At 42.2% G+C, this 21,937-nt stretch overlaps 1 protein-coding gene across 13 annotated transcripts in view; it reads left to right on the forward strand.

The window, feature by feature from the left end:
* Nucleotides 1-21,937, forward strand: part of MTHFD1L (methylenetetrahydrofolate dehydrogenase (NADP+ dependent) 1 like) — a 227,690-nt gene that overhangs the window by 64,813 nt on the left and 140,940 nt on the right. For 12 of the 13 annotated variants that reach the window (XR_013830711.1, XM_079938749.1, XM_079938748.1 and 9 more), the window contains 4 exons: nt 6,671-6,747; nt 12,852-12,992; nt 15,645-15,713; nt 19,859-19,970. Coding sequence is in view for 12 of the 13 variants with exons in the window: in XM_079938749.1 (XP_079794875.1) it covers nt 6,671-6,747; nt 12,852-12,992; nt 15,645-15,713; nt 19,859-19,970 (399 nt within the window). In the remaining variant the exon portion in view is untranslated. The remainder of the gene's footprint in view (nt 1-6,670; nt 6,748-12,851; nt 12,993-15,644; nt 15,714-19,858; nt 19,971-21,937) is intronic. The other variant, XM_079938750.1, reaches the window with a different exon arrangement.

Raw genomic sequence — 21,937 nt, forward strand, 5'->3', positions numbered from 1 at the left:
CTCTAATCCATTTTGAGTTTATTTTTGTGTATGGTGTTAGGGAGTGTTCTAATTTCATTCTTTTACATGTAGCTGTCCAGTTTTCCCAGCATCACTTATTGAAGAGACTTTCTTTTCTCCATTGTATATCCTTGCCTCCTTTGTCATAGATTAGTTGACCATAGGTGCATGGGTTTCTCTCTGGGCTTTTATCTTGTTCCATTGATCTGTATTTCTGTTTTTGTGCCAGTACCATATTGTTTTGATTACTGTAGCTTTGTAGTATAGTCTGAAATCAGCGAGTCTGATTCCTCCAGCTCTGTTTTTTTCCCTCAAGACTGCTTTGGCTATTCGGGGTCTTTTGTGTCTCCATACAAATTTTAAGATTTTTTCTTCTAGTTCTGTAAAAAATGCCATTGGTAATTTGATAGGGATTGCATTGATTCTGTAAATTGCTTTGGGTAGTATAGTCATTTTCACAATATTGATTCTTCCAATCCAAGAACATGGTATATCTCTCCATCTGTTGGTATCATCTTTAATTTCTTTCATCAGTGTCTTATAGTTTTCTGCATACAGGTCTATTGTCTCTCTAGGTAGGTTTTTTCCTAGGTATTTTATTCTTTTTGTTGCAGTGGTACATGGGAGTGTTTCCTTAATTTCTCTTTCAGATGTTTCATCATTAGCGTATAGGAATGCAAGAGATTTCTGTGCATTAATTTTGTATCCTGCAACTTTACCAAATTCATTGATCAGCTCTAGTAGTTTTCTGGTGGCATCTTTAGGATTCTCTATGTATAGTATCATGGCACCTGCAAACAGTGACAGCTTTACTTCTTCTTTTCCAATTTGGGTTCCTTTTATTTCTTTTTCTTCTCTGATTGCCATGGCTAGGACTTCTAAAACTATGTTGAATAATAGTGGTGAGAGTGGACACCCTTGTCTTGTTCCTGATCTTAGAGGAAATGCTTTCAGTTTTTCACCATTGAGAATGATGTTTGCTGTGGGTTTGTCATATATGGCCTTTATTATGTCGAGGTAAGTTCCCTTTGTGCCCACTTTCTGGAGAGTTTTTATCATAAGTGGGTGTTGAATTTTGTCAAAAGCTTTTTCTGCATCTATTGAGATGATCATATGCTTTTTATTCTTCAATTTGTTAGTATGGTGTATCACATTGATTGATTTGCGTATACTGAAGAATCCTTTTATCCCTGGGATAAACCCCACTTGATCATGGTGTATGATCCTTTTAACGTGCTGTTGGATTCTGTTTGCTAGTATTTTGTTGAGGATTTTTGCATCTCTATTCATCAGTGATATTGGTCTGTAATTTTCTGTTTTTGTAGTATCTTTGTCTGGTTTTGGTATCAGGGTGATGGTGACCTCATAGAATGAGTTTGGGAGTGTTCTTTCCTCTGCAATTTTTGGAAGAGTTTGAGAAGGATGGGTGTTTAGTTCTTCTCTAAATGTTTGATAGAATTCATCTGTGAAGCCACCTGGTCCTGGACTTTTGTTTGTTGGAAGATTTTTAATCACAGTTTCAATTTCGTTGCTTGTGATTTGTCTGTTCATATTTTCTATTTCTTCCTGGTTCAGTCTTGAGAGGGTATACCTTTCTAAGAATTTGTCCATTTCTTCTAGGTTGTCCATTTTATTGGCATAGCGTTGCTTGTAGCAGTCTCTTAGGGTGCTTTGTATTTCTGCGGTGTCTTTGTAACTTCTTTTTCGTGTCTAATTTTATTGACTTGAGTCCTCTCCCTCTTTTTCTTGATGAGTCTATCTAATGGTTTATTAATTTTGTTTATTTTCTCAAAGAACCAGCTTTTAGTTTTATTGATCCTTGCTATTGTTTTCTTTGTTTCTATTTCATTTATTTCTGCTCTGATCTTTTTTTTTTTTGCGGTACGCGGGCCTCTCACTGTTGTGGCCTCTCCCGTTGCGGAGCACAGGCTCCAGACGTGCAGGCTCAGTGGCCATGGCTCACGGGCCCAGCCGCTCCACGGCATGTGGGATCTTCCTGGACCAGGGCACGAACCCGTTTCCCCTGCATCGGCAGGCGGACTCTCAACCACTGCGCCACCTGGGAAGCCCCCAACATCATTTTTAATTACCGATATGAATACGTTCAGCATTTTATTGGGAAGTCTACTACCTTTTTTTTTTTCGGCTGCATTGGGTCTTCATTGCTGTGCAGGGGCTTTCTCTAGTTGCGGCGAGCAGGGGCTACTGTTTGTTGCGGTTTCTTACGAGCTTGTAGTTGCGGTGGCTTCTCTAGTTGTGGAGCACGGGCTCTAGGCATGCCGGCTCAGTAGTTGTGGCTCGTGGACAGTAGACCACAGGCTTAGTAGTTGCGGCGCACGGACTTCGTTGCTCCGCGTCATGTGGGATCTTCCTGGAGCAGGGCTCGAACCGGTGTCCCCTGCATTGGCAGGTGGACTCTTAACCACTGCGCCACCAGGGAAGTCCTAACATTTTTTTTATAACTAGGATTAATTATTACTATACCATTATATCTGAACTGCATAGTCAGCTTTTTCAAGGCATTTGTGAGTTTGTGTTACTCTTTAAAACATTTTTGTGAACAAAAAATTAATGCAGGTGGAAATCAGTATTTTTTTAAATTAATTTGTTTAATTTATTTATTTTTGTCTGCATTGGGTCTTCATGGCTGCGCGCGGGCTTTCTCTAGTTGCAGCGAACAGGGGCTACTCTTCATTGTGGTGTGTCGGCTTCTCATCGCGGTGGCTTCTCTTGTTGCGGAGCATGGGCTCTAGGCGCACGGGCTTCAGTAGTTGTGGCTCACAGTCTCCAGAGTGCAGGCTCAGTGGTTGTGGTGCACAGGCTTAGTTGCTCTGCGGCATGTGGGATATTCCTAGACCAGGGATCGAACCCGTGTCCCCTGCATTGGCAGGCAGATTCTTAACCACTGCACCACCAGGGAAGCCCTGGAAATCAGTGTATTTTAAACCTAGCCTGGGGATATGCTAAGAAAGAAATTTTTACACAAGGGGCATTCTTCCGCATCTGCATTGTGGCTCCAGCTGAGGCAGCCACCAGAAATGGGGCCACCCATTCCTAAGTGGGTCTTAGAAAAAGAAAGGCTACACGATCCCTCATATGTACCCAGGGCCACCTTGCAGATTGCTTTCTCTCCAAGAAGCATGAAAGGACTGAAGCATACCATAGTTGCAAATCACTTTTGATGTGAGTGATAACGTTAAAAAATTACTCCAGATAAATACTAGAATTGTATTATTGTTTAGGGCACTAAAGTGCTAATTATTGCTATAGACAAGCCACCTAGGTCAGAGGAGTTTGGAATGACATTTGATAGCTAGTTTGACTCTTATTCCCATGAATTAGTATAAGAAATAGGACTCTCCATCAAATAGATTGAGGTCATTTAATAGTAAGGTTTCGGGGCTTCCCTGGTGGCGCTGTGGTTGGGAGTCCGCCTGCCGATGCAGGGGACGCGGGTTCGTGCCCCGGTCCGGGAAGATCCCACATGCCGCGGAGCGGCTGGGCCCGTGAGCCATGGCCGCTGAGCCTGCGCGTCCGGAGCCCGTGCTCCGCAACGGGAGAGGCCGCAACAGTGAGAGGCCCGCGTACCGCAAAAAAAATAATAAAAATAAATAAAAAGTAAGGTTTCTTTGTTGTTGTTCTTTTTTTTAAAGACAGTATTGGCTTAGAGCTAGAAAGAGTATGGCCTTTGGGTGAGATTAGATGCTTTTATAATTTGATAACTACAGAGGGGACACTGTGACCACATGGGGCTAAAAAACTCTTCTGAGACCATAGATGTCGCATATTGAATGCTCGCCTCTTCCCTTTTATCCTTTGTAAGAAATTTAACTCGTGGTTGTTTTCTCCTATGCTTCCCGTCACTAGCTTGAAGGCCTCATAAGTGCGTGGTAACAGGGTGGAACTGGGAGCCGATAGACTATTCCAGAAACACATAGTATAAGCAGAAGAAACAGTGGACATCAAGTCATTTTATTGTTCCTCGAAGGATGTGAGCCCTGCTTTTCTGAGTATCAGAACCCCTGGGGCCTCACAGGCCGTTAGACCGAAGACCAAGAAGCCTCAGTCTCCAGGGAACTGACATCCAGTTACTGGTTCCCAGCAGTCCCCTACAGCCTTGCAGGGAATCAGTACACTTCTGCCAAAGCCGAAGTAGTGGGCCTAGCCTCGATATCCTACCCTGTATTTCCCGGTCCCTGAGCTGGTGCTGGTTGTTTGAACAAGCCACTAGGAACACTCTGGATGCTCCTCAAAACAGAGCGGTGTAGTCCTAAAGGGACCGTCTAGGGCAAAGCGTGAAAAACCAGATCTCTCCCCTCTGCAGGGTCCCCCCTCCACGCCTGCCTGCACTCTCCATCTCTCCCCTTGCCAGTGAGTGCCTTCCATCAGAGAATGATGTCTTGTCCACCTTTGTATCCCTGTACAGCTCTCGCAGGACCTGCCACAAAATTGGCCCTCAGTAAATAGCCCTGAAATGAATAAGTATGTTTCTCATTCCATCTTCACCTCTACCACTTAGAGGGCAGGAGTTCCGTATACTAACTTAGCGTTACTTTCTGTTACCCATCTTTCTTGTGTATCAGAATTTAATCTTCACATTTCTTTTATGTATCACTGTCATTTCACACGTCTTTCCGTGGACATCAAAAGCCTGGTGAGACGCCCTGTTCTGCCAGGGCTGAGCTAATAAACGCACAGGTGGCCTCCTGACGCCGCTGATTGTAGTGATTATAGTGGGTCTTACTACGTTTTTTTTTGGGGGGGGGGCGGTTCTTGTTTGTGTTTTCTTTGCTAAATAAAAACCAGCTGAAATACCAATAAAAAGATCACATTAAGATTGTGTATACTACACATGAGAGTAGGAATTATTTTTACTTTATATGATTCTGCACCATTGGTCTTGGGAATAAAGTACTAGCTAGTGATAATAGTGAGAGGCATTCCTTTCTCTGTATGCCCTCTGCTTATGCCTTAAAGTCATAGAGAGGTTTCTGTGTGCCTGGGTGCCCGTATGAATGTGCGGTAATATGAATGTATATATGTATGTGTGAGAAAGGAGAGTGTTTGTTTGTTTTTGATTTTGGGAGTTTTCTTTGGCTGCGTTGGGTCTTCGTTGCTGTGTGTGGGCTTTCTCTAGTTACGGCGCGCAGGCTTCTCATTGCGGTGGCTTCTCTTGTTGTGGAGCACGGGCTCTAGGCGCACGGGCTTCAGTAGCTGTGGCATGTGGGCTCAGTAGTTGTGTCGGCCCCCGGGCTTAGTTGCTCTGCGGCATGTGGGATCTTCCCAGACCAGGGATCGAACCCGTGTCCCCTACATTGGCAGGCAGATTCTTGACCACTGCGCCCCCAGGGAAGTCCCGAGAGGAGAGTACTGTATGTAGAGAAAGAGGCCGGCGGCGAGTCAGGGAGCAGCAGAGGCGGGCGAGGCTGGCACGTCTGTCCGTGCCTTGTGTGTGGAAGAAAACGTTCACAATTTCATCCTACAGATGCTTGTAGTCCCCAAATACACAATTCCCGCCACCGTTTTGGTCAGAGCCATGTTAAACATTTAGTAAATTGGATCTAAGTTGTCAGTGTGGATGGCTTGCTGTTTGATGCAGTATAAATTATTAGTGAAGTCTGTGTCCTTCTGGCTTTACTTTCTGGCATTGTAGATTTGGTTTTCACAAACAAAATGTAAATCGGTGCAATTCATACAGGCCAGTGAAAAGAGTAAAGAGAAGTGATACTTACTCGAACCATCATTGACTTCTCCCCCCACATATACTACTTTATTTATTTGGGGGTTTTTTATATGGTAAAATATACAGAGCATATCATCTTAATCGTTCATAAGTGTGCAATTCATGGCATTAAATATATGCCACGAATGGCATATAGGCCAAGGCTTGGGATGGTTACACCATCACCACTAACTACACCCCAAACCTTTTCATCATCCTCAACACTCCCTCAATAATAAGTCCTCACATCCCCTCAGCCCCTGGTAGTCACCATTCTACTCTCTGTCTCTATAAATTTGCCTATTCTAAGAACCCCGTACAAGTGGAATCATACCGTATCTGGTTTATTTCATCATGCATAATGTTTTCAACGTCCGTCCATGTTGTATCATAATATATCAAACCTTCACTCATTTTATGACTGTATAACATTCCATTGTATGTCTATACCACATTTTGTTTATCTATTCATTTGTCAGCAGACACTTTGCTGTTTCCACCTCTTGGCTGTTGTGAATAATGCTGCTATGATCATGGGTTTGCAATAGCTGCTTCCGGTTCTGTTGGATATATACCTGGAAGTGGTGGGTCAGATGTTCGTTCAATGTTTAACCTTCAGAGAGACTTAATTGGCTTCTTCTTGTGCCTCAGGTTTCAGTGTAAAAAGGACACTCCTTCAGAAATGCTTTTCCTTACTGCCTGTTCAAAACGGCACCCCACCCCAGACCCCTTCCCGACACACGCCGTCATATCCCGTCCTTGGTTTCCTAGCTGGGTGATCCCTAGTTTATTTGACCCCTTTCTGTGATCCTCCCACGGGATCATCAGCTCAGGGAAGCCAAACCTTAGCTCTTGCTCTCTGCTGCCTCTGCAACACCCAGAATAATGCCAGACACACACTGGGAAGCCAGTCCCTGCTCGTTGATGCTCTGTTCTCTTCTCTTCCAGTCATGGATACAAATGACCGATTTCTACGAAAAATAACCATCGGGCAGGGAAACACAGAGAAGGGCTTTTCTCGGCAGGTAGGTGGTGTTTTCTCCAGGGAGGACTCTGCTCTTGCACTTAAAGCAGCCCAGAAGCTGGTTCTCCACATTTCTCTTCTTGTTCTTCCACCCACAGTAACCAGTGGGCCCCTGATGAGTCAAGGTATTTCTTCCAGTCCCTCAGCAGGACTGGGAAATCATCAGGAGACAGAAAGTCTCCAATATTATTTTGCCATCCTTTTTCTGTGTGATTTTAGTTGTGTTTCTGGTGAGAGCCATTCAGGGTATCCCTTGAATATACATTCTAACGTATTTTATACGTTAGATATAAAATAGTACGAACCCACCCAGTTCGTACTATATCTGCATAACAACCGAAAAATGAAAATCTCAGACACATTACTCACGTTTCATAAACCAAAGAACAAACACCCAGTTATTTGGCTTACTAGCCTGAGAAGCTGTTAAGGATAATGTCTTATTACCCAAATCCAGGAAATGTAGAAGATATATTATGATGTCCACCTTCATCTTAATAGGTCTCCAGGATGGGGTGATGGTGCTTAGTGAATATAAATTCATTCTATGATTTTTCAGCCAGGCCTAGCAGGCCTCTAAATTATTATTTTTTTAGTAAACTTTATAGCTTAAGACACTTTTAGATTTATGGCCTTTACATTGTTAAGTTTTTATTAACCTAAAAAGAATCACTTTTACTATAGTATTCAGTCCTCATACCAAATAGACTTTTGGATCTTTTGAAATATTTGAATTAAAAAGTGAATCTGAACAACAAGGTCCTACGCTATAGCACAGGGAACTATATTCAATACCCTGTGAGAAACCATAATGGAAAAGAATATAAAAAAGAATGTGTGTGTGTGTGTGTGTGTGTGTGTATAAAAAACTGAATCACTTTGCTGTACAGCAGAAATTAACACAACATTGTAAATCAACTATACTTCAACTTAAAAAAATTAAGTTTTAAAAAGTGAATATGAGGATGGAATCGAGAAGACAAGCTAAGCCCCTGTTCCATCCCTCCTCCAAATCCTGAAACTTGCACACACAGACAGATTTCAAATAGTCAGTATCCTTGCTAGAAAACCGGAGTCATGGCCATACTCTTTGGGGAAGCTTCTGAAAGATAGGAAGATGGAATTGGATGGGTGGAGAAAAGCACAAACCAAAATATGGTGGAAGTATTGGAGGGGGTCGCTAAATTCAAAGGCATTAGATACCCTACTTCTCAGATACAGGAGAGGGATGGGGACAGCTCCCAAAAAAACTGGTGCACAGGCACCTTCCTGGGACACCTGGTTGAGACACAGCCAGTGGTACATTGGTCTCAGCTTTGGGGCCCAGCCGTGGGGGGCGGCTCACATCAAAGTCACAGATTCGCTTGTGTACCGTGCTTCCTGGCTGGCAGTGAAAAGCATCTGGTGCAAGGAAAAGCAGTATATTGTGACACTTAGGAGAGGGCAGCCTTTTGTCATTTGCACAGTGGGCAACCTCAGGACTAATCCTGTGAGAGACTGCAGGACGGGAAGCCAAGGAGCAGCATGTGCTATGTCCTGCTCTCTTGAATGTCTAGGAACAGGGTGAGGTTGTCAGAAATCAGGTCCCCAGACAAGGAAAAGGGAGCATCAAAGCCAGGAATCGTCTGTATTAAAGGAAAACACATATCATGAACATGGACACCAGACGCAGTAAAGAGAAGCTTAGATGCCCTAGACAAGATTGCAGAGCAGATGGTGGCGGGGTGGGGGGGGACTTTGAAGAGATTACCATCAGTATTCTCAGAGGCTTAAGGGAACTGTCCTACAAGGATTGAGAATTAGCTGTTGTGGAAAAAAAATGGGTTAAAATCTTGGAAATAAAACTGTAGTGTCAAAGTAAAAATCCAGTTAGTAGATTGAATAAGAATAGGGTTAACTGAATGAGAGAGGAAAGTTCAATCTAAGAAACTCTCTCAGAACATACTACCAAAAGGAAAACCATAGAAAATATAAAGGAAAAATCAAGAGACATACGAGACACACCGAGCAGTTCTAATACTCATCTCAAGTTACCGGTGAAAGTAACAGAGAATGTAGGGAAGAATGTATTTGAGGAAATAATAAAAAGGGAATTTATTGACTTTAAGGAAAATTTAGAATTTTCATATTAAAAGACTTAACAAGTGCTGAGCGGCATAAATGAAGTAGACTTACACCCAGACACATAATGTTGAAATTTCACAACACTAAGGGTAAAAAAAAAATTCCAAAGAGCTGCCAGAGAGGAAAAAAGTCTTGATGAGTCACAAAGGAGTAAGATTCAGATTGTCATCAGACTTCTCATTGACAGCAGTGAATGCAAGGTGACACTGGGAAAACCGATTTGGAGTTCTGAAGGAACAGGATTTTCAATCTAGAATCCTTGAGTAGAAAGAAAAAAAAATTTGGAACAGAAAATACAAAATAAGCTGGCATAAGTCAAACACAGTAGTTTGGCCTAGTAGAATTGGCACTGACATAAAAAGCAGAAACTCTAACGAATAGATAATTTTGACATAAATAAAAATTAAAATCTTCCATATGGAAAAATGATTTACAAAATCAGTAAAAGACCAGTAAGAGTCTGGGAGAGGTTATTCGCAGTATAAATATAACAACGGGTTAAAGTGCCAAGCATAAAAAGAATTTCCATAAATTAATACTCAAATACTGCTCTCAGTAAGGCCTTCACTGGTCACCTTCTTTAAAACTGCACCTGCCTGTCCCCAAGCTCCCTCTTTCTTTCCCTGCTATCCTTACTTATTTGTTTATTTTCTGCCTTCCCCCACTAAGATGTGAGTTTCATAAGGGCAGGGGTTTTGGTATGTTTTGTTCACTGCTGTATTCCCAGTGCATAGGACTTTGTTACATAGGAGTAGTAGGTGTTCAATAAATCTATACTAAAGAAATGAATAGGATAAGTAGAAGATAATAAGACTTATCTATGAGCTCATTAAAACATAAATAAATTAATATTAAACGTTAGTGAGGATGCAAAGAAATAGAGACTTTTCTACAGTATTAGTGAGAATATAAATTGTAAAGCCTTTTGGATGATAGTTTGTCAGTATTTAAAATTTGAAATGTCAGAACAGTTCTAACTTCAGGACTACAGATTTTTCTTAAAAAGAGGGGAATACTTACTCAGGTACAAAAAAAAATCTATAATATAGGATACTAATTGCAGCATTTTTTGTAATGGTGAACATTGGAAGCAATCCAGTGTTCATCGTTAGGGGTGATTACATATATTTGGTGTATCCTTTTGCACAACAGAAACAGGTAGCCGTTGAAAATGATAAAGTGTATATCGGGGGAGTGACATGGAGCTCTCATACAGATTGTGAAATTGAAGGTTTGTCCATACAAACGTATGGACACCAAGGGGGGAAAGTGGTGGTGGTGGGGAGGTGATGGGATGAACTGGGAGATTGGGATTGACATGTATACACTGATATGTATAAAATAGATAACTAATAAGAACCTGCTGTATAAAAAATAAATAAAATAAAATTCAAAAAAATAATAAAATCAAATCTTGGAAAAGAAAAAAAACACACGTTAAAAGAATTTGGACTAAAATGAATATAGCGTAATCCAGTTTATGTTAAGAAAAAGCCAGCATACGTGTTTATATGTGTAAAAACACATAACATGGAAGCTGGAAAGCTGTTCACTTTCTGAAATCAGTGACTTCTGATTTCAGAAGAGGAATAGTAAGGAAATTCCTTCACATTTTCTCTGCGTATTTTTGTACTCTATCTTGGTACTAGAGAGATGCAGGATTAACAATTGCTGTGATCTGAGTGCCTATTTTGTGCCTTTTATTGGTAGGCCCATTACATACGTGAGCACATTTAGTTTGTAAATCTGGTTTGCAAATGAGAAAAGTTGCCATATTGTGTTAAGTGACTTGTCCAAGGTTATGTTCTGTATTGCTTTATGCATACATATTGTTAAGTGAGAAGAGATTATATCTAAGAGGTTTAACTGCTTTTTTTAACCTTAAAACTATTGAGAACATCTTTTTATGTCAGTTAATGTTGATCTATATCATCTTTTTTGGCTTGTGAGACCACACGGCTTGTGGGATCTTAGTTCCCCAACCAGGAATCGAACCCGGGCCCTTGGCAGTGAAAGTGCGGAGTCCAAATCACTGTACCGCCAGGGAATTCCCTATATCATCATTTTCTTAATGCCTATATAATACCACATCTTGTAGATGTACCATGATAGATACAACCATTTCGCTGTTAATGGACGCTTAGGGTGTTTGCGGTGTTGGGCTATCATAAATAAGCTGTAACATACACACGATAAACAGATCCATACTTGCAGAGTCAAAGGGGATTCGCATCCTTGTCAACATGGCTTTTTGTCTTTTGTCTAAATCTGTGATAAACAATAAGAATAATCTCATCTACACCTTTATGTGATTTAGAAATATTTTATTTGCAAAACAAAAGTGAGCAGCCCTCTATTAGCTGTACCATTCAGGCATAAAATGAGTAACTATATTTATATTGATCCTTGTTTCATTTTGATGTTGCTAGAGATGCAAAATTTTGAAATTGTAACGATTACAAATGAAGAACTTATGGGTGTTATACATTCCACTTATCACTTACACAGTTAATTTTTTTTTTTTTTTTTCGGTATGCAGGCCTCTCACTGTTGTGGCCTCTCCCGTTGCAGAGCACAGGCTCCGGACGTGCAGGCTTAGCGGCCATGGCTCACGGGCCCAGCCGCTCCGCGGCACGTGGGATCTTCCCAGACTGGGGCACGAACCCGTGTCCCCTGCATCGGCAGGTGGACTCTCAACCACTGTGCCACCGGGGAAGCCCACACAGTTAATATTTTAAGAATATTTCTAGCCTCAGGTTTTGTGCAGAAAGTCTCATCATTTTTAGTTACTTTTCATATGTACTGTTTTTAATGGAACGGTGGTGTAGAAAACCCTAAATTTCACACAATGAAAAACCACTGAGATTTGGAATGGGTTATATTGAGAATGCAATAGTTGAGTATAGGTGCATTTGCCTTTCAGGTAATGTGTTTTCAGTAAATGAGTGACTACTGAAATCTCAACCAGGAAGTAGCCAGAAAGCTCCTTCTTTCCTTCACTTCCTTTCTTGTGGGTGCCGGAAATGGACAATAAAATATCTCCTGAGGTGATCCCTCCAGGGCACAGCCATTTCCTATGTAAGACTGAACTTGTCTGGCTCACATGCCCCTTGGGAAGGAGTGTAATGAAGCGGTCTTGTCCGGTGGCTGAATTCGGAGGGGGAGGATATGCGGGGTCCTTGTGTCTCTTTTGGTTCCTGTTGGATTGTGTCCAGCTTGGAATCAGAGCCAGGAGCGGGAATAGGAAGGCCAGGGACATGTCTCAGGAAGTAGACGCTCTCCAGCATTCATGGCTGGACAATTCATGATCTGACGTGGCCAAGCCTCTGTGGACAGCTCAGAACTGATTCCATGTCACCTTGTGACTGGGGGGATGACAGAAGTCGAGGGTCTCCTCACCGCTGTGCTGAGCTCTAAGTCTGGGAGACTGGCCTCAGAACCCTCTCTTTTCACGATCTGCTGCTTACCTCTTCGCGGGCAGACACGTGCATCCCCCTTGACACACGTAACTAACAGAGGGGTGGGCAGCAGACTCTTCCTTTATTTTGCTGATACGCATTGAATGCCTCCCGCATTTCACACTCAGGCCTCCAAGCTGGGGACTCAGGAGCAGTCCCTCCCCAAATGGTCCCTGCCTTCATGGCACTTACAGTCCACTGGTGGAGCCGTGCGTCCATCACGTCATCACATTAATAATTCCGAGGCTGAAACGTGCTACAGAAGCAAATCTCATAGCGCCGTGAGCTGCCGTAATGGGGGGCCCAGCCAGGCCGTGCTCAGCACAGCAAATGGAGGAAGGGGTGGCCTCCCTAGGGAGCACCGATCGCAGGACCGGGCATGTGCTGGAAACTTGTGCCTCTGAGAACGGCCCATCGAGGGTTAAACCCTGGGCCTGCAGGAATTGCTGTAATACAGATCCCCATGGAAATGGCCATCCAGGTGGAGCTGCAGCTGACCAGTACCTTGGCTTTGCCTTTTCAGGCGCAGTTTGACATCGCCGTGGCCAGTGAGGTCATGGCAGTGCTGGCTCTGACTGACAGCCTCACGGACATGAAGGAGCGGCTGGGCAGAATGGTGGTGGCCAGTGACAGAAACGGGCAGCCCGTGACGACAGGTGATTTGGTACGTCCATCTCAGAAGCTCCAGAGAGCTCGCTGCCCCTGTTCTTTTGGGATCAGGAGAAGGTTTTCTTCCTCTTACATCACTGGGTAATAATGGGAATTCAGAGAATTTCTGCACACGTTTTCCTGCTCACCATCCCGTTTGTCTTGTAACTTCATCATCTTCTCACAGGCATTTATAACATGCTTATGCCTGACTGCAACCAAAGCCTATGAAACCTATTTCGTGAGCTTTTCACCATCCTTTCCAATCCTGATCTCTGCTCTGCCTGGGGTGCGGTCATCCTCCTGCAGCCTGTAGCTTTTTTTAAAAAGTGTGATCTATGCTGGCTTTAAATTGAGGGCACATCACCTTTCCAAGGAATAAGAAGTGACTCCACCTTCATGGAAGGAAAGTTAAGTTAAAAATGGCACATTTTTGGCTCCAGCCTGCTCCCTGGGCACCCTGGCTTGTTTAAATTTGTGCCTTCGACTTGGGTTTCACGTGATAAAAACAGAGGTCCGCCTTAGTCATTCTTACTCATGTAGCTTTCTGTTGCGTGGAATGATGCTTCTTACAAAGCTTTCATGGCACACCACCACCTTCCTTAGTGCTTTTTGTAATTTGGCATGCTAATCTTTTTTCCTTTTTTTTTTTTCTTTTTTTTTGCGGTACGCGGGCCTCTCACTGTTGTGGCCTCTCCCGTTATGGAGCACAGGCTCCGGACGCGCAGGCGCAGCGGCCATGGCTCACGGGCCCAGCCGCTCCGCGGCATGTGGGATCTTCCCGGACCGGGGCACGAACCGTGTCCCCTGCATCGGCAGGCGGACTCTCAACCACTGCGCCACCAGGGAAGCCCTCTTTTTTCCTTTTTTTAATAGCCAACTTTACTGTTAATCCCCATCGGTGGTGGGGCTATTTCATTTGCTTGTACGTGTTTATAAGCACATAGTACTTAGTACAACGTAGGCAGCCATTACTCTAAATTTAAGCTTACTTTCCCATATATCGAGTCACGTACCATAATGGAATCTTAAAAGCACACTGATGATTGAAAAACAGTTGTGAAAAGGAGACAGGCAATTAATATTTTATTAATTCTAGGGCCTTGGGATATAATTTTAAACCTTTGCCAAAATGTCTTGGTTACCTTTTGGCTCTTTTGAAGAGATGAATCTGAATGACTCGAGTCTTGTCAAGTAGATTAAATAGATACATTTATATCAGCAGCCCATGGAATGCTTAGTATAAGGCTTAAAGAGAAAACTCAAACCCAGGTTGCTGTAAAAGTACTGCTTTTTAAAAATGATCGACACCTCAACATTTGTCTCTAGACTTGCATATAATAGTTTCTGTATAAATATTTATCTGTATCCTCTTAATCTTAGGTATCAGTAAATACGTGCCAGGAGTAGTTTGAAACTTTATCCACAAATATTTCCCTAAAGTTACTCCTTTGGTTTGTCATAAAACTCTTGGATCTGGACCAAAAAAACCCAAAGTTAACTCTTTTTAGTTTTCTTTTGTGTTTCTTGTTTGCAGAAGGTACCTGATTTCTTCATATATTTATAATAGGAAGGTTACAGTTCTTGCAAGGTTTATTTTCTGCAATAAAGTAGAAAGTAAATTTGATTTTTAAAGAAATCTTCAATGATTAAATATTATAAAAATACAAAAATAGAAACTGATCATATAAGAGAAACACTTAACATTGTTGGTGATGGAGGTAGAAGGAGAAAGTAATGAACGAATGCACCTTGGAGAGCTGAAGAGTCTCTGGATTCTCCCACCTTATCTGTTAGGATCTGTTGCATGCCACATTTATTTTTTCAGGGCCATGTTCACATGCATTTGCTCGTATTATGGCCTTCCCATAACTGACTAATCTGTTGAAAGATACTTGCCCAGTGTCCTTAGAAAAGGTGGAAGGGAGTTTTTTTTTAAAAAAGCTTCCCTTTGTGGCCTTCTTTGGCACAAATAGTTTCCCCAGTAGCTCTCCGACTTCATCCCTGCTGTGTCTCTTCCTCCACCTCTTCTTTTCCAGGAATGGGATAGGGAGCTTCGAGAGAGCCCAACTCAAGCATTATAGCATTGGAAGGAAGCAGCCACAATCTATGTACAAGTGGCATCAGCTCCCTTCTAGGCAGACATAGCACGAGAGACAGAAAAGGAGGAGCCTTTCCAATGCAACAGTGTTCTGAGTGCCTTCGGTTATCTGTGGGATGAGAGGTCGAGAGAGGGTGGGAAACCAGAATGGGTGCCTTTAGACACGTCCCTTTCCCTTTCTTCGTTCCCTCTGTGTAACAAGCCTTGTTTTTGTTCTTCATCTGATTTCTCGGGGCAACAGTGTAATCTCTGGTAATGAAACATGATGTGCATAGTTGCAAATTGAAAGGTATGGCAAGCCTCTTATTTCCGTCAAAGGAGGTTTTTTTAAAAAAATGCGATGACTACTACTTCCCCATCACATCTTAGAAGGGTTGGCATCCATTCAGGTGGAGGAGACATAGACAGAGGCAAGAGCACTGTGTCACCTGTAGCTCAGAGGTGACGGCGGCCGGTGGGGATGCCCACCTAGGAGGTAGGCTGGTGAGAAGAGGCTGAGAGACCCTTGTGCGAACGATCTTTTGTCAATAATCTAAATAAGTGGGCTTTTTTCTCCCTTTCCTTCAGGGGGTGACAGGTGCTTTGACTGTTCTGATGAAAGACGCGATAAAACCAAATCTGATGCAGACCCTAGAAGTAAGTGATTTTCATTTCATAGACATTGTCAACAGACTTGCACTAACTAGGTTGCTTGTGCGTTTCCACACGTGAGCACTTCCAGCCAATGTGAGCCCATGAGGAGCATCAGAATAACAGCTTGGTCATCCCCCCAAAAGCTCAGACTTCTTTGATATGGTTCATATCTTGGCTAATTACTAATTGACCAGAGGAGAAACTTAGAAACTCAGTGTCTGATATCTCAGTAACTTGTGTAGCCACGTTTATCACGTTTACATGATGTTTTCTATGTTGCTTTTTTTTTTTTTTTTTGACTTAGCTTCTCATAATCCTTAAGTTTGGGGAGTTTAGGTTTGTTGTCTTTTTTCTCTCCAAGCAAAACGCAGAGTATTCAGTAAACTCAAACGTACACACACACACACACACACACACACACAGAGTAATGCTGAGAAATGTTTTCTAGGAAAGTGTGCTGTGCTCCACTTTTTTAAGAAGGTCGTTTTTTGTATATGGCTTGCTCAGTGGGGGCTGACACAGCCGATGCTTTTCCTTCTGGAGCGCTTGCTCTCTTGCTTTTGACGCCTTGCTTTCCTGGACCTTCTCGGTGGCCTCTCCTCCGTCTCTTTCGCTGCCTTCTTCTCACTTCTCCAGCTGCGCTTTCCTGCAGTATCAGCCATGTGATAACCCTTGAACTCTGGCTCTGAATCTCCTGACCTCCGCATTTCAGACTTGTAGGTGTGGTTACCACGAGCTGCTAGGGTGGGTAAAAGGCATTTCAAAGTTATGCATAAAAAAAGCATCTTTGATTCCTATCCACCTCCTACCTCCTCCCAACTCATTCCATCCCCCAAACCTGGTCAGTGGTTCAAGCCCAAAACCCACCTTCTTGTCATTTTCTACATGGCACAAGATATCATCTGAGAGCCCCTATTTCTTTTTTTGTTTACTGTATTTCTCCTCCCACCAGGATGAGAGCAGGACTTTTTCCATCTTGTTCACCATCGTATCGCCAGCTCCTAGAAAGTTCCTCACACATATTAAGTGCTCAGTAAACACTTGCTGAAGAATTAAATGGATATTTATTGTTTTTACTCCATTGCTCCTAAAAATATATACATGTTAGATAAATAACTAAATGAATGAGAAAAAATGTATAAAGAGACATGATATTGCTTCATCATAACATTTCCCCCTCAAAAATGAACACATTATCATCATCATTAGGGATGATCAGCTTACTGTTTTAAATAATGATCTTTCTTAGATTAAAACTTACTCCCACCTTTAATACATATCCCACTCTAAAAGGCTAGTTTCTTGTTAGTTGAATGAATTACTGGGTTGGACTGCCCCTAAGCAGTTCTTAACTGTGCTCACATTTGTGACGTCATTTTGATGTCACAGGCAATGGGCATTGTTTGAAAAATGAACACAGCATTCCGTTAAAATATCTGCATGTATGAACTCTGCTACCTGCGTCCTAAATATTCATTCCACATTAACGTGGCTAATCAGTGGCAGTAGGAACCTAAATCAACAAATGATCCAAAAATCACTGGTTAATGTACAGATTCTGCTTTAGTGCTCATGTTTGAACACACTTGACTGTTAGTCCCAGAGGAGGTTATCAAGGGTTCCATTGCTGCAAGGTGCCCGGAGACCAGTAGTTCTCAACCCTGGCTGCACGTTAGAATCTCATGGAAGGATTTAAAGATGCTGATGCCAAGCTCTCCCCCAGACACAGTGAACTCTAGAATGTCTGGCAGGTAAGGCTTGGATACCCTGGGTGATTTTTGTATACATATAAGCTTGAGAACTTCCCGGTGGAAGAGAGAGGATAAGAGATCTTAACATTTTACCATGGGTTAACCATATGCAGTGTTGAGGAAAACACCCACTTGCTGCAGTCTTTTGTCCAATATGGGAGCTCCTGGCCACTTGTGGTTATTTCAATCTAAATTAGTTTAAATTAAATAAAGTTTAAAATTCAGTTCTGCAGTCATACTAGTTCTATTTCTACTTATTTATTTATTTTCACCAGCCGCACTTTAAGTGCTGCGTAGCCACCTGTGGATGGTGACTGTTGCATGAGATAGTGCAGATACAGAATGTTTAGAGCCCTGCAGAAAGTTCTTTGGATAATGCTCTTTTAGATCTCTGGTCAGCAAAGAGCAACTGAAATTTTAATCTTATGAAATGTTTAAAGAGAATATTCACAGCTTTGTCATCATAGAAATCAAGATATTTCCTGTTACTACTTTCCTAAATGTTCTGCATATAAAATAAAATATTGAACTCACGATAGATATTTTTATGTCTTTGGGTTAGTGATAGAATTTCTTAAAGTATTAACTCTGTATACTGCATCATATAAGTATAAATATCAGTTGAGTGTGTATTTGTGTCTGTGTTTGAATGTCCAGCAATGATGGTCTAAGAATTTTTCTATTTAAACCACATACTGGGAGTTCAAAAACCAGGGCTCTGATACTGCTTTCGTGATTAATCCGTGTGGCTTTTAATTTCATTTTAAATTAAAATTAAATGCTGCCCATCTAGTCCCTGGAGTGGCTATCCCAGGAATAGCGGTGTGTTTATGCTGATCCAGCCATACCCTGTCACCTGTCGCCCTGGAGACTGGTACCAGGTGCTTCTCAGACAGATGGCCAGGATGAGGGTTGCAGGGCATAGGAGAATGAAGCCAGCCGCCCACCCAGGGGTGGAGCCTGTGACCTTGTGTCTTTAAACTTTTCTCATTAGCTCCGCTACTAGCTTTCCACAGGCAGCCACGTCCTAGGACTGGCAAAGGCTAGGAGGTGATGGAGGCGTTAATACCTTTTAAACAGTGTTTCCGTCAAAGCACTTAAAAGGCTTATCTGCATAGACGTGAGAAACTATAGATGGGTAGACAGGTGGATATCTAGACAGTAAACATGCATGTATGCATTTCCATAGACACGTATCCCACTGTATTATTTCCACAGACATTTGTATGGCCGTATCCGTACTCTGTGACTGTCCCTCCTGAGGACTTTGGGGGGAAACGTAAATAGAAAACTCTGAGTGGATTTGATCAATTCCTTTTCACTCTCAGTGACGATTTTTCTTTCACTGCCTTTCTTCCTGCTTTTGTTCACCTCTCTCAGCTTTGAAACATGCTCGCCCACAGCCCATCCTGGTTCATGGGACCTTTCCATGGTTCCCAGGCCCCATCCCCTGCATCACTCCCTGCCTCCCCCATGTCAGTGAAAGGGCAACCTGTATTTTCACAGGTGGAGCCAGGGTTCACGCACACAGACCTCAGTGACCCCAGCTGACTCTGAATACAGCCTAAACAATTTAATGCACGTGGGTGATTTTTTTTAGCGAGGGCTACAGTCTCTTCTCTTTGACAAAAGAGAAGTGTAGAAATGAAAGTAAGAATGACTATGTGACAGATTTTGTTTAAATAATTAAAATCTAAAGTTTTTGAGAATTCCCTTGTTTTTTTTTTGTCTTTTTAGTAACTAACATTTTAGTATGGGTGAAATTTTTCTTTTGTTTTAATAATTACCAGGTGACTTAACTTAAAAAATTAACAGGTAAGAGGAACAATGAGAAAGACAGTTTTTAAAAATCAGAATAAGATTATTATTGTAAATATAAAAATGGCTTATAATAAAATGTACTTGCCCTGCCATGATTCCCACGATTCATTTATTGTGTTGATTTTATGATTAGATTTTTCTTGAATTGGTTAATTTCTTAATGGGGATAAACAATTTAAACAAGCCTCTTAGACCATTAAGATTTAATTCCATTCTTTATAACAATATAATGCAGAATAATATGAAATAAGGTTTATCTCATGGTCACTGAGACAGCTAAAACAGTGGCTTATCAAAATTATAGTAGGAAATAACTGATTCTCATAGATTTTTTTTTTTTTTTTGCGGTATGCGAGCCTCTCACTGTTGTGGCCTCTCCCGTTGCGGAGCACAGGCTCCGGACACGCAGGCTCAGCGGCCATGGCTCACGGGTCCAGCGGCTCCGCGGCACGTGGGATCTTCCCGGACCCGGGCACGAACCGGCGTCCCCTGCATCGGCAGGCGGACTCTCAACCACTGCGCCACCAAGGAAGCCCCTCTCATAGCTTTTTAAAATTTGCTCTTCCGCTTCCACAGGGGACGCCTGTATTTGTGCACGCTGGCCCCTTTGCCAACATTGCCCACGGCAACTCTTCAGTGTTGGCTGATAAAATTGCCCTGAAACTGGTTGGTGAAGAAGGATATGTAGGTAAGTCACTTTTTTTAAATGTAGTTTTTGAAGAATATTGAAGAAATCTGAAAGGTGATGGCTGGAACAGAGTGAGATCCATTCTGACTTGAAATATATTCTTGTAAGCCCACCTTTCAGAGATGGCCTCAGTACCGGAAAAACCCTAAGGTCTGGGCTGTCCTAGTGACATGACATTGTGGTCGAACCATAGATTTTGATGTCAGGTGCATGTGGTTTAGAATATAAGCTCTGACACTTGCTGACCACGTGACTTTGGGTACAATGTAATGACCTCTGAGCCTCAGCTTTCTCAGCTGAGAAATGGTGATAACAATATTGTATCAAACCTTATAGGGTTATTTGGAAAACCAAATGAGATTATTTATTCATTCAACAAATATTTATTGACAACCTAACACATACAAGGCATGCGACTCAGACCTGTGGCTACGCGGTGAGCAAAGCAGACCTAGTCCTGCCCTGCTGGAGCATACTGTGTGTGTAATTTAACAGGAGAAAATGCTCATTAAATGTTAACCAATACTAGCAGTAATAGTAATACTGATTACTTGAAATGAAATCAGTCGGCTCTTCATTGAATCCGAGTGTGGTTTTGTGGCCTAATGGAGGGGAGATTCCCAACCATTAGACTAGGACATTTTTATTAGTAAGGCCTCAGATGTTTTGCTGCTGTGAAGGTCTTCTTTGTGGTACCTGCTTCTCTCTGGGTTTTGTTGGACATTCCAGTCATAAAGAGGGGGACACTGCCATAGAGTTTGCTCAGTCCGTGCCAGCCCCAATCCCACCCACAATATTAAGGTTGTAAGAAAGAAAAAGATAAACAAGGATTCATGGAATATCACCTTAATTTGACATCTGAGCCATTACACTGGCAGATTTTCACATGCCAACAAGTAGTTTACATTCACTGCGTGAGTGTCTTTAATCAAGTCTAGCAATTGCTTTTTTCACACTGATCGTTAGCCTTGTATCTCAGAAGTGAGTTATTTTACATGAAAAGATTCTGCTGGACAGAAGATCTTAGCTCTGCATTTTTACACTCGGCCGTTAAAAAGATCACTCGGGGTGGCTGAGTCTGTTTTAAGAATTCCTTATAGACATACAGTCAGGATCAAATGAGGATTTATGTAGTTCATTTCTCAAAGGTCTGCATTATACAGCTCTCGTGTACTTTGCTGCTTGGGTACGAAATCCGCTATGAGAGTAGCTAGACATGCTGTCTAAGTGGATTTGCTCAATTGATAACAGCATAATTGTAGAGCTAATGGGGGAGGTTGAGTAAGGGCAGGCACTGAAAACTTGGACGCTTACGTGAAGTGTAGGTTCTAAAGCATCAACTCCACAAATAAAAGAGCTTCTGGAAAAAAGCCCTCTATTTTATGCTGACAGAGCTCTCTGCCTCTGTACCAATCCTTCCTTTATCAACACATATTTATAGAATATGTGTTGTCGTGGCTAAGGATTTTTAAAGGCATGTGCTGGTGATGCGCACAGAACATACTAGGTCTCTGTGTGACCTTGGACAAGCCATTAGCATCTTTGGGCGTGTCCCTTGTAGGCAGTCTCATCTGAAAAATGAGAAGCTGGACTAGACAAGGAATTGGATCTGGATGGTTAGCCATGGACCCAGAGTTAGAAGCTGTGGAATCGGAACCCTGCCTGGTAACATGACTTGAAGCCATTTACTTAACTTCTCTAGTCTCTGTGTCCTCTCTGATAAAAGGAGAATACCTGTGCTGCAGTATTTTAATGAGTAATATCAAAAGAGAAAGTGCTTTTAAACCTGGAGAACTATGCAAATGTCAATAATTATGTGAATTGTTTCTATGATCTCTTCTAGTCTAAGAGGCTGTAAATGGGAGATAGTTCAGTGACAGTGAAATCTGCCCACTGCCAGAGGTTTAGAAGCCTAGTTCTAGAATCAGAGTATCTCTGTCAACTCCTTTCAAGTTGTGTAACTTTAG

Source organism: Stenella coeruleoalba (genome assembly GCF_951394435.1).
Source record: "Stenella coeruleoalba genome assembly, chromosome: 12".
In the NCBI taxonomy this organism is placed as follows: domain Eukaryota; kingdom Metazoa; phylum Chordata; class Mammalia; order Artiodactyla; family Delphinidae; genus Stenella; species Stenella coeruleoalba.